General features: G+C 52.6%; 1 protein-coding gene across 1 annotated transcript; it reads right to left on the bottom strand.

Annotated features, from left to right (window-relative positions):
- Positions 1-6,461: 6,461 nt before the first annotated feature.
- On the bottom strand, positions 6,462-11,750 carry LOC128908647 (kelch-like protein 10). Its single transcript, XM_054199295.1, has 3 exons — positions 11,668-11,750; positions 7,491-7,634; positions 6,462-6,993 (listed from the first exon to the last, which is right to left on the bottom strand). Exons 1-3 carry the CDS (start codon positions 11,748-11,750, stop codon positions 6,462-6,464), a joined length of 759 nt encoding a protein of 252 aa, XP_054055270.1.
- Between the last annotated feature and the right edge of the window lie 1,207 nt (positions 11,751-12,957).

The raw sequence follows: 12,957 nt of genomic DNA, 5'->3' as shown, positions 1-12,957 counted from the left end.
TGATTTCAGTGCTGTCCTCTGTATAAAAGACATCATTAATTTTGCTCTTGGTGTCTATTTTTCCTGTTAATGGTCATTTGGAAGCCCAGGTTTTAATATGGTAGCCTTGCCCGTAAGCCTGTGGTGGATTATACGTATTCATTCCACAACTCGCCCATCGCCACAGTCCAAACCACAGCAGCAGAGGAAAAAAGCCCCACTGTTGGATATGCACTAAAAGCCCATCCTCTGCCAGAAACACTCTCCTGGGAACCTGTCCCGGTGAAGTCTCATCGGTACAGGGACGGGCATCTATGTTACTTTTGAAATTTCACTGAGGAAGGGAAGGATACCAGCCTTCCACCAAGACGGGTTTGTCACTAGTCTGAAAGGAGATCCCTGGCTATGCCTGGAGAGCAAACCTATTCACAAGCTCACACGCTCTCCAGGGGCTGGGCACTGGAAATGCCAATAGAGCTCTTAGGGCCGTACAGATGAAAAGGGGAGTCTTGCGCCTGGAACCTTCCATAGATTTGTTCCTATGCCTAAAGGCAATTGGTTTTCCTCCACAGACAGGCTGGGCAGTCTCACCTTGGTGCCCGGCAGGATCACGCAGCAGATCTTCCTGGAAACTCTGCTGAGGCACATGGAATATAGGGAGTGCAATGATAGGACATGGGGCAACGGTTTCAAACAGAAAGAGGGTCGATTTAGATTGGATATCAGGAAGAAATTCTTTACTGTAAGGGTGGTGAGGCACTGGAAGAAGTTGCCCAGGGAAGCTGTCGATGCCCCATCCCTGGAAGTGTTCAAGGCTGGGTGAGGCTTTGGGCAGCCTGGTCTAGTGGGACGTGTCCCTGCCCATGGCAGGGGGGCTGGAACTAGATGATCTTTAGGGTCCCTTCCAACTCGAACCATTCTGTGATTCTGTGATTCTGTGATCAGCGACAGCCAACATGGCTTTACTAAGGGCACACGGTGCCTGACAAATTTGGTGGCCTTCTACAACGGGGTTACAGTGTTGGTGGATAAGGGAAGAGCAGCTGACATCATCTGACTGGACTCGGGCAAGGTATCTGACACTGTCCCACATGACATCCTTGTCTCTAAATTGGAGAGACATGGCTTTGACAGATGGACCACTCGGTGGCTAAGGAATTGGACGGATGGCTGCACTCAGAGAGGTTTGGTCAACAGCTTGATGACCAAGTGGTAAGCAGTGATGAATGGTGTTCTATTTAACATCTTTGTTGGTGACATGGATGTTGGGATTGAATTCACCCTCAGCAAGTTTGCCGACGACACCGAGCTGTGTGGCACGGTCGACACGCTGGAGCCATCCAGAGGGACCCGGACAGGCTGGAGAAGTTCAATTGGGCCAAGTTCAAGGCCCTACACATGGGCTGAGGCAATCCCAAGCAAAAATACAGACTGGGAGGAGAATGGTTTGAGAGCAGCCCTGAGGAGAAGGACTTGGGGGTGTTGGTGGGTGAGAAGCTCAACGTGAGCTGGCAATGTGCACTTGCAGCCCAGAAAGCCAACCATATCCTCGGCTGCATCAAAAGAAGCATAGCCAGCAGGTCGAGTGACATGATTCTGTCCCTCTACTCTGCCCTCGTGAGAACCCACCTGAAGTACTGCCTCCAGCTCTGGGGCCCCAGACATGCAAAGGACATGGAACTGTTGGAGTGAGTGCAGAGGAGACCACAAAAATGACCAGAGGGCTCAAGCCCCTCTGCTGTGAGGACAGGCTGAGAGACTTGGGGTTGTTCACACTGGAGAAGAGAAGGCTCTGGGGAGACCTTATAGCAGCCTTCCAGTACTACCTAAAGGGGGCCTACAGAAAAGGTGGAGAGGGACTCTTGGTCAGGGAGTGGAGCAATAGGACGAGGGGAACGGTTTTAAACTGAAAGAGGGTAGATTTAGATAAGATATTAAGAAGACATTCTTTTTGCCGAGGGCGGTGTGCCGCTGGCACAGGCTGCCCAGAGAACTTGTGGATGCCCCATCCCTGGAATTGTTCAAGGCCAGGCTGGACAGGGCAGCCTGGCCTAGTGAGAGGTGTCCCATGGCAGGGAGGTTGGGACTAGATGATCTTTAAAGTCCCTTCTAACTCTACCCATTCTATGACTCTATGATTTGCCAGCAATGTTTCAAGTCACACAATACCCAGTTGAGTTACAAAATGTCACTAAACTTAACGACAGCAGCCTCTTTGCAGGTTTCTAACTCAAAAGCAAAACCCAGAAAGCCTGGTCCTTCCATGTGGCTGGCATCTTCCCATGGCTCTTCCTCAAGGCAGGAGAAATGACCCTGAATTTGGAAGTCCATGGAAATTTAGAAGTACGCATAGTCCTCTGGCAGTCATTACTTATGGGCCAGAAGTCAGAAACGAGTCGGACTGCACCAGAAGTGGCACTGCCCCACCTGCAGGAGACATATTGGACCAGAAATGATGGTTTCAAGATAGAAAACACAATACAATCCACCAAAACAGCAAAAAAACCCCAAACAGATAAAACATTGTACACAAAACAAAGACCCCCATCTAAACCTTAAAATGGTAAACAAGCTGAAAAAGAGGACGCTCCACAAAAAGAGACCATGCAGAACACAGGATAACATAAAAATAACATAACCCCAGGAAGCCAGGGCCAACACACCCGGATCCTGTACATAACAGTAAAACCTGGGTTAAACACTCCTGGGGAGAAAGGTTGAGGCCCTCGGAGACTTTGAACTGGCCAGCCATGGACACCGGGCTTCAGCTCATCATTTCTTTGTCAGATGTCAGATGACCCTGTCCTCCCTGTGAGACCCCTCAGGGCAGCTGTACCCAGCTCCAGGGGGTGGATACGGCCTCGGCGTTATGGTGAGGTGCTTGCTGGCAGCAAGATCTCTCACGGAGGCACTGGGAAACCCTGGACCCTGACACCCTGCGCATGTACCTCGTCCCACGATCTGATCTAGGAACATCTCCTTCTGCCCATCGCCGCCACGGGGTGCAGAAAGCAGCGCCATTGGCCCTGGCGTGGTCCTGAGCCATGCCTCAACAGATGACTCTTTAACCAGCTGGCTTGAAAAGAGGGAAAATTGCCCAGAATTAAGCTGTGCTCTAGTTTTTGCAGGCAGTGGGATTTTTTGAGCTGCCTGGCGGTGCCGCTCCGGAGGAGCGCTCAAGACCCAGGGCGGCTGCCTGTACCTGCGAGCAGGCGGTGCAGTGTGCGCAGCGGGAGCCAGCGGTGGTTTGTGTGGCTGTTGGACGGCTTTGGGCTCTAAATGTGCCCAACCTAGTACGCCTGGGTCCTTTCTCCTTACAGGTTGTATTTAGAGCTTAAATGGTATTATTTTAAAAAGCAAAACCAACAAGCAAACAAACGCAAAACCAACAAGCAAACAGACAAAAAAACAGCTGGCTGATTCCCCCCCCGCCCCGAGCTGGGCTTTTTCCCCACAGTCCCAGCCACTCTGCAGGGCGACGTTCATCACCAATATTAGGCAGCAGGACTGAGCCCAGGGAAGGGCTTTTGCAGGCAGCGCATTCCTTGAGGCGCCTGGTAATGCCACTGCTGGGGGGTGCTCAAGAAATGGAGTCAGTTGCCCGTAGTTGCTATTTGTGGTCCCTCCTCATCGCTCTCTGCCTGGCTCCCTGCCCCCATCTTTTAATTCCTCCCGCCCTGTCTCTAGCCCATCACTATTTTTTCCTTTCTCTGTCTTTCTCTGGCCGGCTCCCTGATCTTATGCTTTTCATCCCTCCCTCCCTGCCATACAGCCTGGTTTTCTCTTTGCTATTTTTGTCTTTCTCTACATCTCTCTCCCCCACTCCCTGCCCTTCTCTCTTTTCTATCGCTCTGTCCACCAGCCTGGCCTCATCTTCCTTGCTGTCCTGCAGCCCGTCCCCTTTCCTGCCTGTCTGCCTGGGCCTTCCCTCTTCCCTCTGGGCCTCCATCCCACTCCCCGTCCCCTTTTGCTCTTCCCCCACCTCAGCCCTGGAGGCCGTCGCTCTTCTGTCCTTCTCCGCCTCCTCGTCCTGACCCTGGCCCCTGCCCTCCATCTCTTTCCCGCTCTCCCCCTGCCCCTCATCAGCATTTCTCCTCCCTCCGCTCCCTGCCCAGCTCCCCCCTGCTCTCCCCGTTGTCCCTCTGGCCCTTCCCACCCCTCTCTGCTGCTCTCTCCCTCTCTGCCCTCCTCCTCCTCCCGGCTCCACCAGGGCCTTGGGCCGGGGCAGCCCCGGGGAGGCGGCTCTGGTTCCTGCGGGGGTCAGAGGGCAGGAAGGGGCGCCCCGGGGCACGCTGGGAGCTGTAGTCCCGGCACAGGGCTCCCGGCAGCCATGTTGTGTCAGGGGCTGTAGCCTCTGCTCCCGGCGCGGCCCGGTCGTGTAATTGCTGTGACTTTCGCTCTCTAGAGACCACACATGCTCTTATTTTTTTGACCACCAGTCTTAAATAACATACAGAAAACCTACAGTAAGCCCATCATGAAACAGCTAAAACTTCTGAGTCGTAAACCGTAGCCCAACCCTTTAGCACCACAAGTGCTGCTCACCTGTCCTTTCTGAAGGGGTAGATTACTGGCCTTAATGGTTTATGTCCCTTCAGTACTGACCCTTCAGCCGATGTCTGCTGAAATTTACAGAGACAGGCTTGGTATGGCTGGGTAACTATGGAATGAAATAATTACCTTGGCGTCGTTCTTCCTTCTTAGAGACCTGATATATAGAAGGTTCCTGCGTCAGCTGAAAAGGCAATGGATATTTTGGAATCTTTTTCAGAGAATCAAATGGCCTAAAGACAATCATAAATGAGCCGGAAAAGGCTAACATGAAGGCTGTGTATTAACTGTATTTTTGTTAACAGAGCTCTCTACCCATTAGAGCGCAAACCATCTCATGATGCCTGCAATATCAAGTCACAGTGTCAAGGAAAAGTGGTTGGAACAGCATGCATGCATACATTTACGTCTCATAATCCCATCTTTAACAACCACCTAAACTCAAACTAACACAGTCAGGTAACTGAGGCATGACCATTAGAGGGAATGGATGACCTTTCCACAGTGAAAGTAAGCTCTCCAGTGAGGGCATCTCTGCTTTTCTCCAGGCATCCTTCCCCTTTATTTTACCTACAGCAAATTCTCTAATGACAAACTTGCTTGCAGACGGTTGCAGCTCTCCAGGGGTAAACCAGCCTGATGCACTGAAGACAAACTCTCTGAGAAGAGATGGCTAAAAAATACCAGGACGTCTGGGAGGAACACTTTGTCTGGGCTGGCCAGAGCGGTCTAGCTGGGGTTCAGCTCTCAGGGCTGGGCACATGGCAGCAGCGGACATCGTCCCTTGTTACCCTTTACATTGCTTTTAACCCAAGGTAAACTGTTTTAAACCACTGCAGAAAAAGACTTGGCAGCAATGAGGACAGCACCGCCCTCATCTTCGCCTGGCCCACTGGCTCCTGCGTTGCCACTTTTGGGTGAGCGGTGGTGCCGTGTGCTGTTGGCGGGCAGGAGAGGTTCCCCAGCATGGCCATGCCGTGCTGGGAATGGACTCTGCCCTGCCTGCAGAGCCTGGGCAGGGAGCAGGCAGCACGCCGGCAGGGAGGGAGGGAGGCAGGGAGGTTTTGGGGTACCATCAAGCTCCAGACAGTTTCTTTTCTTGCTACTAAAACTCTGTAAGATTGGTTGTTAAGCTCTGCCATGGCAACTTAACGCAAGGCTACCTTGCCTTACCCTGTGGTAACTTTTAGTCATAAAGGAACACACCATGATGCATTACGGCATCCACAGACACCACTGTCAGGGTAGGTGTGCAGGTGGACTTCCAAAGTTCAGAATTTCTAATATAACCGTGCCACCCATACAAAAGGCATTTAGAGATGGAAAATCAAGCGCCCGCAAAAAGCGGGGATGAATTGGTGTTCTAGAGGAAAAAGATTCATCAAGTTGAAACAACTGAGGACAATAAAGCTTATTAATTGATCACAGATATTGAGCCACTACCCGACAGCTGCTGGAAAAGCAGCATGGCGAGCTGTAGGCAATCCAGGAGACTGCCAGAACCGAATGCCTTGAAGATAACTTCTTGAGCCAGGTGATAGACAGCCCCACCAGAGGAGCGGCCATACTGGACCTGAAGGGCACCAACGCAAATGAGCTAATGGGTGACATCAAGATTGGAGGCAGCCTGGGCTGCGGTGGTCAGGCGCTGGCGGAGTGCACAGTCCCGAGGGGTCTGGGCATGTGGGGAAGAGTAAAGTCAGGACCCTGAATTTCAGGAAAGCAAACTTCCAGCTCTTCAAAGAGCTGGTCAATAAGACCTTCTGGGACACTGATGAAAATCTAGTTCCTGTGAAACTGATAGAAATGGCACTTGCAGATTTGCATGAGGGACGTGTAAGTACAGGGAACATGGACTACAAATTCATACCACTGCGCACGTATGAGTTCAAAATTTTTAAGCAAAGTCTTAACTGTCAGTAACGCTGAGTTTATTTAGAGAAAAAAAATCCCTTCTGTCCACACTTCCACCCTTCCTTGCCCAGCAAGACTACAACGTGCTGCCTCCTGTTCTGCAGGTCATGAGCAACCCATTTCAGAACGGCCTCGAACACGGCCTCTTCTTTCACAGGGAGCTCATCCTTCTCCAGCAGGCGTTCCAGGTCATTGAAGGAGAGCGCCACAAACTCTGTGGACACCCTGCTCACCTCCTCAAAGTGATGCAGGATGAACTCATGGGCTGCTTCTCGCAGGTCAGGACAGTAGTAGTAGCCTGTGAATCTCCAGATGCCGACACAATTTTCCAAGCACAGCTGGGATTTTAAGAACTCGCAGCACAGTCTGACGATGTCCAGGACATTGAACTGGTCTGCTGCGATGAGCAAACTTTCAACGTTGTCATCCGTGACCTGCACTGTCCCGGTGTAGGCATATTCCATAAGGAGCCTCATCATTTCAGAGGAAGTGCCGGGGATCTTATAGACCTTCCTCTCGGCATTGCTCCAGTTGCTGGAGAACAAAGCCCTGAAAAAAACAAAGCAGCGCTGGGGAAGAAAGTGGCCTTGCTGTGTGACACCCTGACCCCATTATCCCCTGTGCCTCCTTCCCCGGCCACCAATTTGGGCACTAGCAGTAGCCATGCTGGGAGGCCGGGGAGTTTTATGAAGGAATCTTTTACTAGCCGGTTGTTTTAATAAGGAGCCACAGGGCAAGTGGGCACCTTGCTTCAACAAGAACACCAGAGAGTAACGGTGTGTGGGGAAGGCAAACCAGGCCAGCCAGGCTGGCCACGCTCCCAGCCCTGCACCGTATCTGGGGCTTCGCCAGACACCACTTCCAGCGCTGCTGTTCGATCCCAGCTTGTGGATGAATGTTGGTGTCCGAGGAGGTACCAGGACTAGGGGGAACTGCTGGAGGAAAGTTTGAGGGCCGAGGGAAGCGCTGGAGATACACGAAGGCACAGTGTGGCACAGAGCAGGAAATACTGTTTGGCCCCATCCCCTCCTCCTTCAAGCACTCACCTGAAGTACGGACTGCAGCTGGAGAGGATCATCTTGTAAGCAATGAATTCAATGCCGTCCACGCTGATGATCCCATCGCCCAGCTTCCCTTCTGGGTAAAGCCCATGGAAGGCGGGGCAAGCCACTGCACTCATCTTCCTCTCCCTGGGTGAGGAGGAGTATGCGGTGCAAGCCAAGCTATCGCCCACCTCGAAGCCTGGGGCAGTGGGAGATGCTTCTCTCTGGGGTGCTCACAGCACTTGGTCCTTGCCCTCCCTCCAACATCATAGTAGAACCCCTGCCTGTCCGGTGGATCTGGAACGTGCCCCATAATGACATCACAGACGTGGGGGGGACCGGGACCGGCCGTGAGCCCCTCCACAGCCCCTCTGTGGGGCCGAGGTCTGGGTCCCCACGGTCCATGTTGCCGTGGGGCAGAGCCGTAGGGTCCCTGGGCTCTGTGGACTTCCACACAGGAGAGGAAATAAAAGATGTACACAGCTCTAGGCACCGTCTCTAAAAGACTCCAAGCTTTTAAAAGAAAGCAAAGAGGGGGAAAGAGGCATTTGGGAAACAGGAAAATAGACAGAGAAAGCAAGCTTTCAAAACAAGTAGCAGCGTATATTGCTCACTGTAAGGCATTATTGCCATGAGCATCTACCGTAGCTAGAAAAGAAAAATGCTTGCCAGCCTCGCCTTGGAAGCTTGGTACCTGAAAAACACTTGTGTTTAACAGAAGCTCTCTCAAGAGCTAGCGGTTTGAGGCAGCAACGCTACCAGGTTCAAGGCCCACATCTCCTCAGTGCACATGCTTATGTCAGTTTTGCAAAGCCAGCCAGAAAGCTGAATGGACCCTGAAAATACCAACCGCCTCCTTCCACTAATGCCAGTAAAAATGCCACGAATACAGCAGGATTGGAAGTTTTGTTATAAATACATGAACTGCAACAGAATCCTAATCGTCTGCTCATGTAGTATATGCATTTTCAACCCCATACAACAAGAAAAAATGCAACTCCACTGGCAGTCTCTAGAAAAGACACAATTCTAGCAGATAGGACTACATATGAAGACATGTACAGGTCTATGCAACTTGGTGGGGTTCCCATGGGTATTTGGGGTTCCCGGGGGGGATATTGAGGGTTTTTTGGGTCCTGTGGGTGGGACTTAGGAGGCTCTTGGGGGCCATTAGATGGTTCAAGGGAGGCTTTGGAGGGCATTGGGTGCCCTTGGTGGAGTTTGGGAGGGGTTCCAATCCTCGTGTTTCCAATTTTCCCCAACAGGGTAAAATTCAACTTCTTTTCGGACGAGACAGGCCAGCATATGTGTTAAAATGGTGCAGGTTTCTTTTGATGTAACCAGGAACAGTGGTGCGTACAATGATTTGAAAAGAAATGTTGCAGTAGAAAATCAGCAAGGGCGGCAATCTGGTAAATGATCAAGAAATGAAAAATTGCACGTTCATCCCTTGCCTTGGAGCTGCAAGGGTTGCTTTCCCATTTGAAACTCTGAAGTGTCACTAATACTACATATATTAAGAACGCTGGTACATGGGGAAGGTGGATTGCTTTCGCACACCAGTTCTTTTCTCATTTACAAACGTGTCACAATTGGCAGCAGGTCTCCTTTCAGAAAAGGAGTCAGAGATGTTCATATTCAGATACATCCAAAGCTCATTTATTGCTTTAAACTTTCAGTAAACCAAGTCGCTGCTGGGTGCCCGGAGTCGGATCCCTTTTGGTGCAGAAGAGCAGGAGAGGGAAATGGCCGCTGGCGAAGGCAGGGGGCCGCAGGGCCAACCTCCTCTTTGAGGGTGCAGACGTCTCCTCTTTTCCATCGGTCACATTGATTTCTCTGCAGGCAGCAGCTCCTTTTCTGAGCAAACATTTTTGGCAACCAAATTTCTGCTGTCCAGACACAAGTGGGATGGAGGATGCCCTTCTAAGCAGCTGAAGCAAGGAAGCGCAGGGAAATGTCACTCCAGTGTTAAAGGTGATCTTTTCTCGTTAGACACAGCAAAATCCTTTGAGTGGCCATTTGCAGGTTTGACGAGGAGGAACGTGGGCCAAATGCTGAGGCTCTGGTGCATGCCAGTGGGATAGAGGGGATGCCCGCGGCGTGATGGAGAAGGAAGGGGGAGCCCTCTCCCCTTCGGGAGGGCACAATTTTGCTCACAGGCTGGTGTGGCTGAAGCCTGGCCGGCAGCTCAGCACCACACAGCCGCTCCCTCGCTCCTGCGCAGTGGGGTGCAGGGGGAGCATCGGAAGGGGGAAAGGGAGAAAAGTGGTGGCTTAGAAACAAGGAGAGCGGAAAAGAAAGCCCAAGGAAAACAAGGGATGCAAAAGAAAGCCATTGCCGACCAGCAAGCCAGCGATGCCCAGCCAGGCCCCGAGCAAGGGCAGACCCCGCCCACCTTCGCCCCCCACCCCCACCCCGTTTCATTGCTGAGCACGCTGTGGTAGGCTGTGGGATATGCCTTTGGGTGGTTGGCCTCAGATGTCCCCACTCTGTCCCCTCCCAGCCTCTTGGGCACCCCCAGCACACTCGCTGGCTTGCAGTCTGAGGAGCAGAACAGCCCTCGGTGCCGCGCAAGCACTGCAAGAACTAGCGCATCCCGGGGCCCTCCGGGCTCTTTTCAGCACAGCTGCAAAACAGAGCCCCGCACGAGCTGCTGGGAAGAATTCTCATCGTTAAGCTCATGAGACGCTCACAGGTCAGGACGTGTTTGGCACCCTTTTACAACCCTCCTGGCCTTCACTCGCCTGTGCCAGCGCTTGAGGCTGCTCTAGGTTCTGCCAGTCCCCCTGGGCCATGAGGGTCCCAGCCAGACCAGCCTCCAGACGTGCCAGGCCCCACACACCCAGGGAAAAGGCCCGAGCAGAGAAGAGCTTCCCCTGGGGCGAGAGGATCTGCTGGGCTCAGCGGGCAGAGGAGGAGCTCAGGCAACACTTCAGCAAAGTGCAGATGCCCAAGTCCCTGCCGGGCCCTGCTGGGCTGCACCCTCAAGTGCCCGGGGAGCCGGCAGATGGGCTGGGGAGGCCACTCCAACAGGGAGCTGTGCCTCACGACTGCACGCAAGCAACCACCAGCCCCGGGCTGGGGCGCAGCAGAGCCAGCTCTCTGCTCAGGGAGAGCCTCTTGCCCACACTGCCTGCTGGGGCCAGCAGGGGCAGTGACTGGCATGTTTCCCCTGGGCAGGGCTGGCAGCTGCGGGAAGGCCTGGGCAGGTCAGGTGACCCAAACTGACCAATGGGGTGTTCCCTCCCAGCTCCCACGCTCTGTGGAAAAGGCGAGGCATCAATGGCTTGGGTCTGCATCAATGGCTTGGGGCTGCATCAATGGCTTGGGGCTGCATCAATGGCTTGGGGCTGCGTCTATGGCCCCTGGCTGAGGAGGACCCTGCCAGTTTTTCTACCTTCTTTCCTTATGCACCAAATGTAAATGAAGTGGCTAGCAGGGTACGACAATATGAAGGCAGTCCCTCTTGTCCCCTTCCTGTTGCAGGTGTGGAAAAAATGACTGAGAAAATCGAGGAAACGACCAAGACAACAGCCAAGCAAAACGAGGTAACAGCTAAGAAAAATTACAAACTGTTTTTTCAACTGTCCAGGCTGGAGAAAGAATCCCACTCTTCCTCTGAACCGTCCCACTCTCGGCCATTCAGAAATAACACCCTCCCACGAAACCCATTCAAGAGAAACAGGACCCGCTCTGGGATTTCCTGTGGCTTTGCCGCTGCGACTATGGAGAGCACAGGAGTAAATGGGGTAGAAAATCTACCCCGGTACCACGAGCACGAAAGCTTGAGTTGCAAGGCAAAGCAGAGCAAAGAGAGAATTCTTCCAGGAGGGTGGCTGCTCCACTCCTTGGTAAGCGGTTCTCTGGTCCGCATAGGAACTCCTCTGCTAATAGTGCAGTGCGCAGTGTACCCTGTTGCCTTCGAATCATAAAGGGGCAAAATCTGTCACTATTTCTGGTGGGACAGGCGGGTCTCGAGAACTGACTGCACTGGAGGCTGAAGTGAGCCTAACAGGGAATAAAGGGGAGCCGCATCCCGTTGTGACTGGCCCTGTTGCTCCGTGCATCCTTGGCATAGGCTGCCTCAAGAGAGGGTATTTCAAAGACCTGAAAGGGTATTGGTGGGCTTTTGGTACAGCAGCTGGAGAGACTGAGGACAATACACAGCTGTCTGCCTTACCTGGCCTTTCCGCTGACCCGTCTGTGGTGGGACTGCTGAAGGTTAAAGAACAGCAGGTGCCAGTTGCTACTGCCACAGATCATTGACGACAGTACTGCACCGACCGAGACTCCCTGATTCCCATCCAGAACCTGGTTCGTCAGATGGAGACCCAAGGAGTGCTCAGCAAGACTCGCTCACCCTTTAACAGCCCAATATGGCCAGTGTGGAAGTCTGATGGAGACGGGAGATTAACAGTAGATTACCATGGCCCAAAGGAAGCCACACCACCACTGACTGCTGCTGTGCCAGACCTGCTAGAAGTGCAACATCAACTGGAGTCAAAGGCAGCCAAATGGTATGCTCCAATTGACCCTGCTAATGCATTTTTCTCTCTTCCTTCAGCAGCAGGGTGCAGGCCACAGTTTGCTTTCGCCTGCAGAGGCATCCAGTATGGACTGCCCCAGGGGTGGAAAGACAGCCCTGCTATTTGCCATGGGCTGGTCCAGACTGCACTGGAGAAGGCTGGGGCTCCAGGACACATGCAATACATTGATGATATGATTGTGTGGGGTAATGCAGCAGAAGAAGGTTTCAAGAAAGGTCAGAAAATAACCAAGACCCTTCTGAAAGTGGGTTTTGCCATGAAAAGAGGTAAGGTCAAGGGACCTGCAGGAGACATCCAGTTCTTGGGACTCAAGTGGCAAGATGCTCGTCGCCAGACCCCAATGGATGTGATTAACAAAAGAACAGCTATGTCGCCACCTCCTAACAAAAAGGAAACACAAGCCGTTGCAGGTGTTGTGGGTTTCTGTAGCATGCACATTCCAGGTTATAAGCAGATTGTGAAACCTCTCTATGAAGGGACTGGAAAGAAAAAGGATTTTAGGCGGGGTCCTGAGCCACGACAGGCCTTTAAGCAAATTAAACAAGAGACTGTGCATGCAGCAGCTCTTAGAGCAGTCGGAACAGGACGGGACATTAAAAATGTGCTCTCCACTGCAGCCGGGGACAATGGACCTACCTGGAGCCTCTGGCAGAAGGCACCAGGGGAGACTCGAGGTCGACCCCTAGGATTCTGAGGTTGAGGATACAAAGGCTCCAAGGCCAACTATACTCCAGCTGAGAAAGAAATTCTGGCAGCATGTGAAGGAGTTGGAGCTGCTTCAGAGGTAATTGGTACCCGAGCACAGCTCCTCCTGGTGCCCCCATGGCCAGTGCTGGGCTGGATGTTCAAAGGCAAAGTTCCTTCTACTCATCATGCTCCCGATGCTACCTGGAGTAAGTGGGTTGCCTTAATCACGCAGTGAG

Source organism: Rissa tridactyla, chromosome 4 (assembly GCF_028500815.1).
Source record: "Rissa tridactyla isolate bRisTri1 chromosome 4, bRisTri1.patW.cur.20221130, whole genome shotgun sequence".
In the NCBI taxonomy this organism is placed as follows: Eukaryota; Metazoa; Chordata; class Aves; order Charadriiformes; family Laridae; genus Rissa; species Rissa tridactyla.
The sequence above is the reverse complement of the archived record's forward strand: the minus strand, read 5'-3'. Positions and strand labels throughout refer to the sequence as shown.

Coding starts and splice junctions, on each gene's coding strand:
- LOC128908647 (XM_054199295.1), bottom strand. CDS start 11,750: ATGATCTGTGGCAGTAGCAACTGGCACCTGCTGTTCTTTAACCTTCAG. Junction 7,635..11,667: donor CGGGTCAGCGGAAAGGCCAG/GTAAGGCAGACA, acceptor CTCCTCACCCAG/GGAGAGGAAGATGAGTGCAG. Junction 6,994..7,490: donor AGCTGCAGTCCGTACTTCAG/GTGAGTGCTTGA, acceptor TGTTTTTTTCAG/GGCTTTGTTCTCCAGCAACT.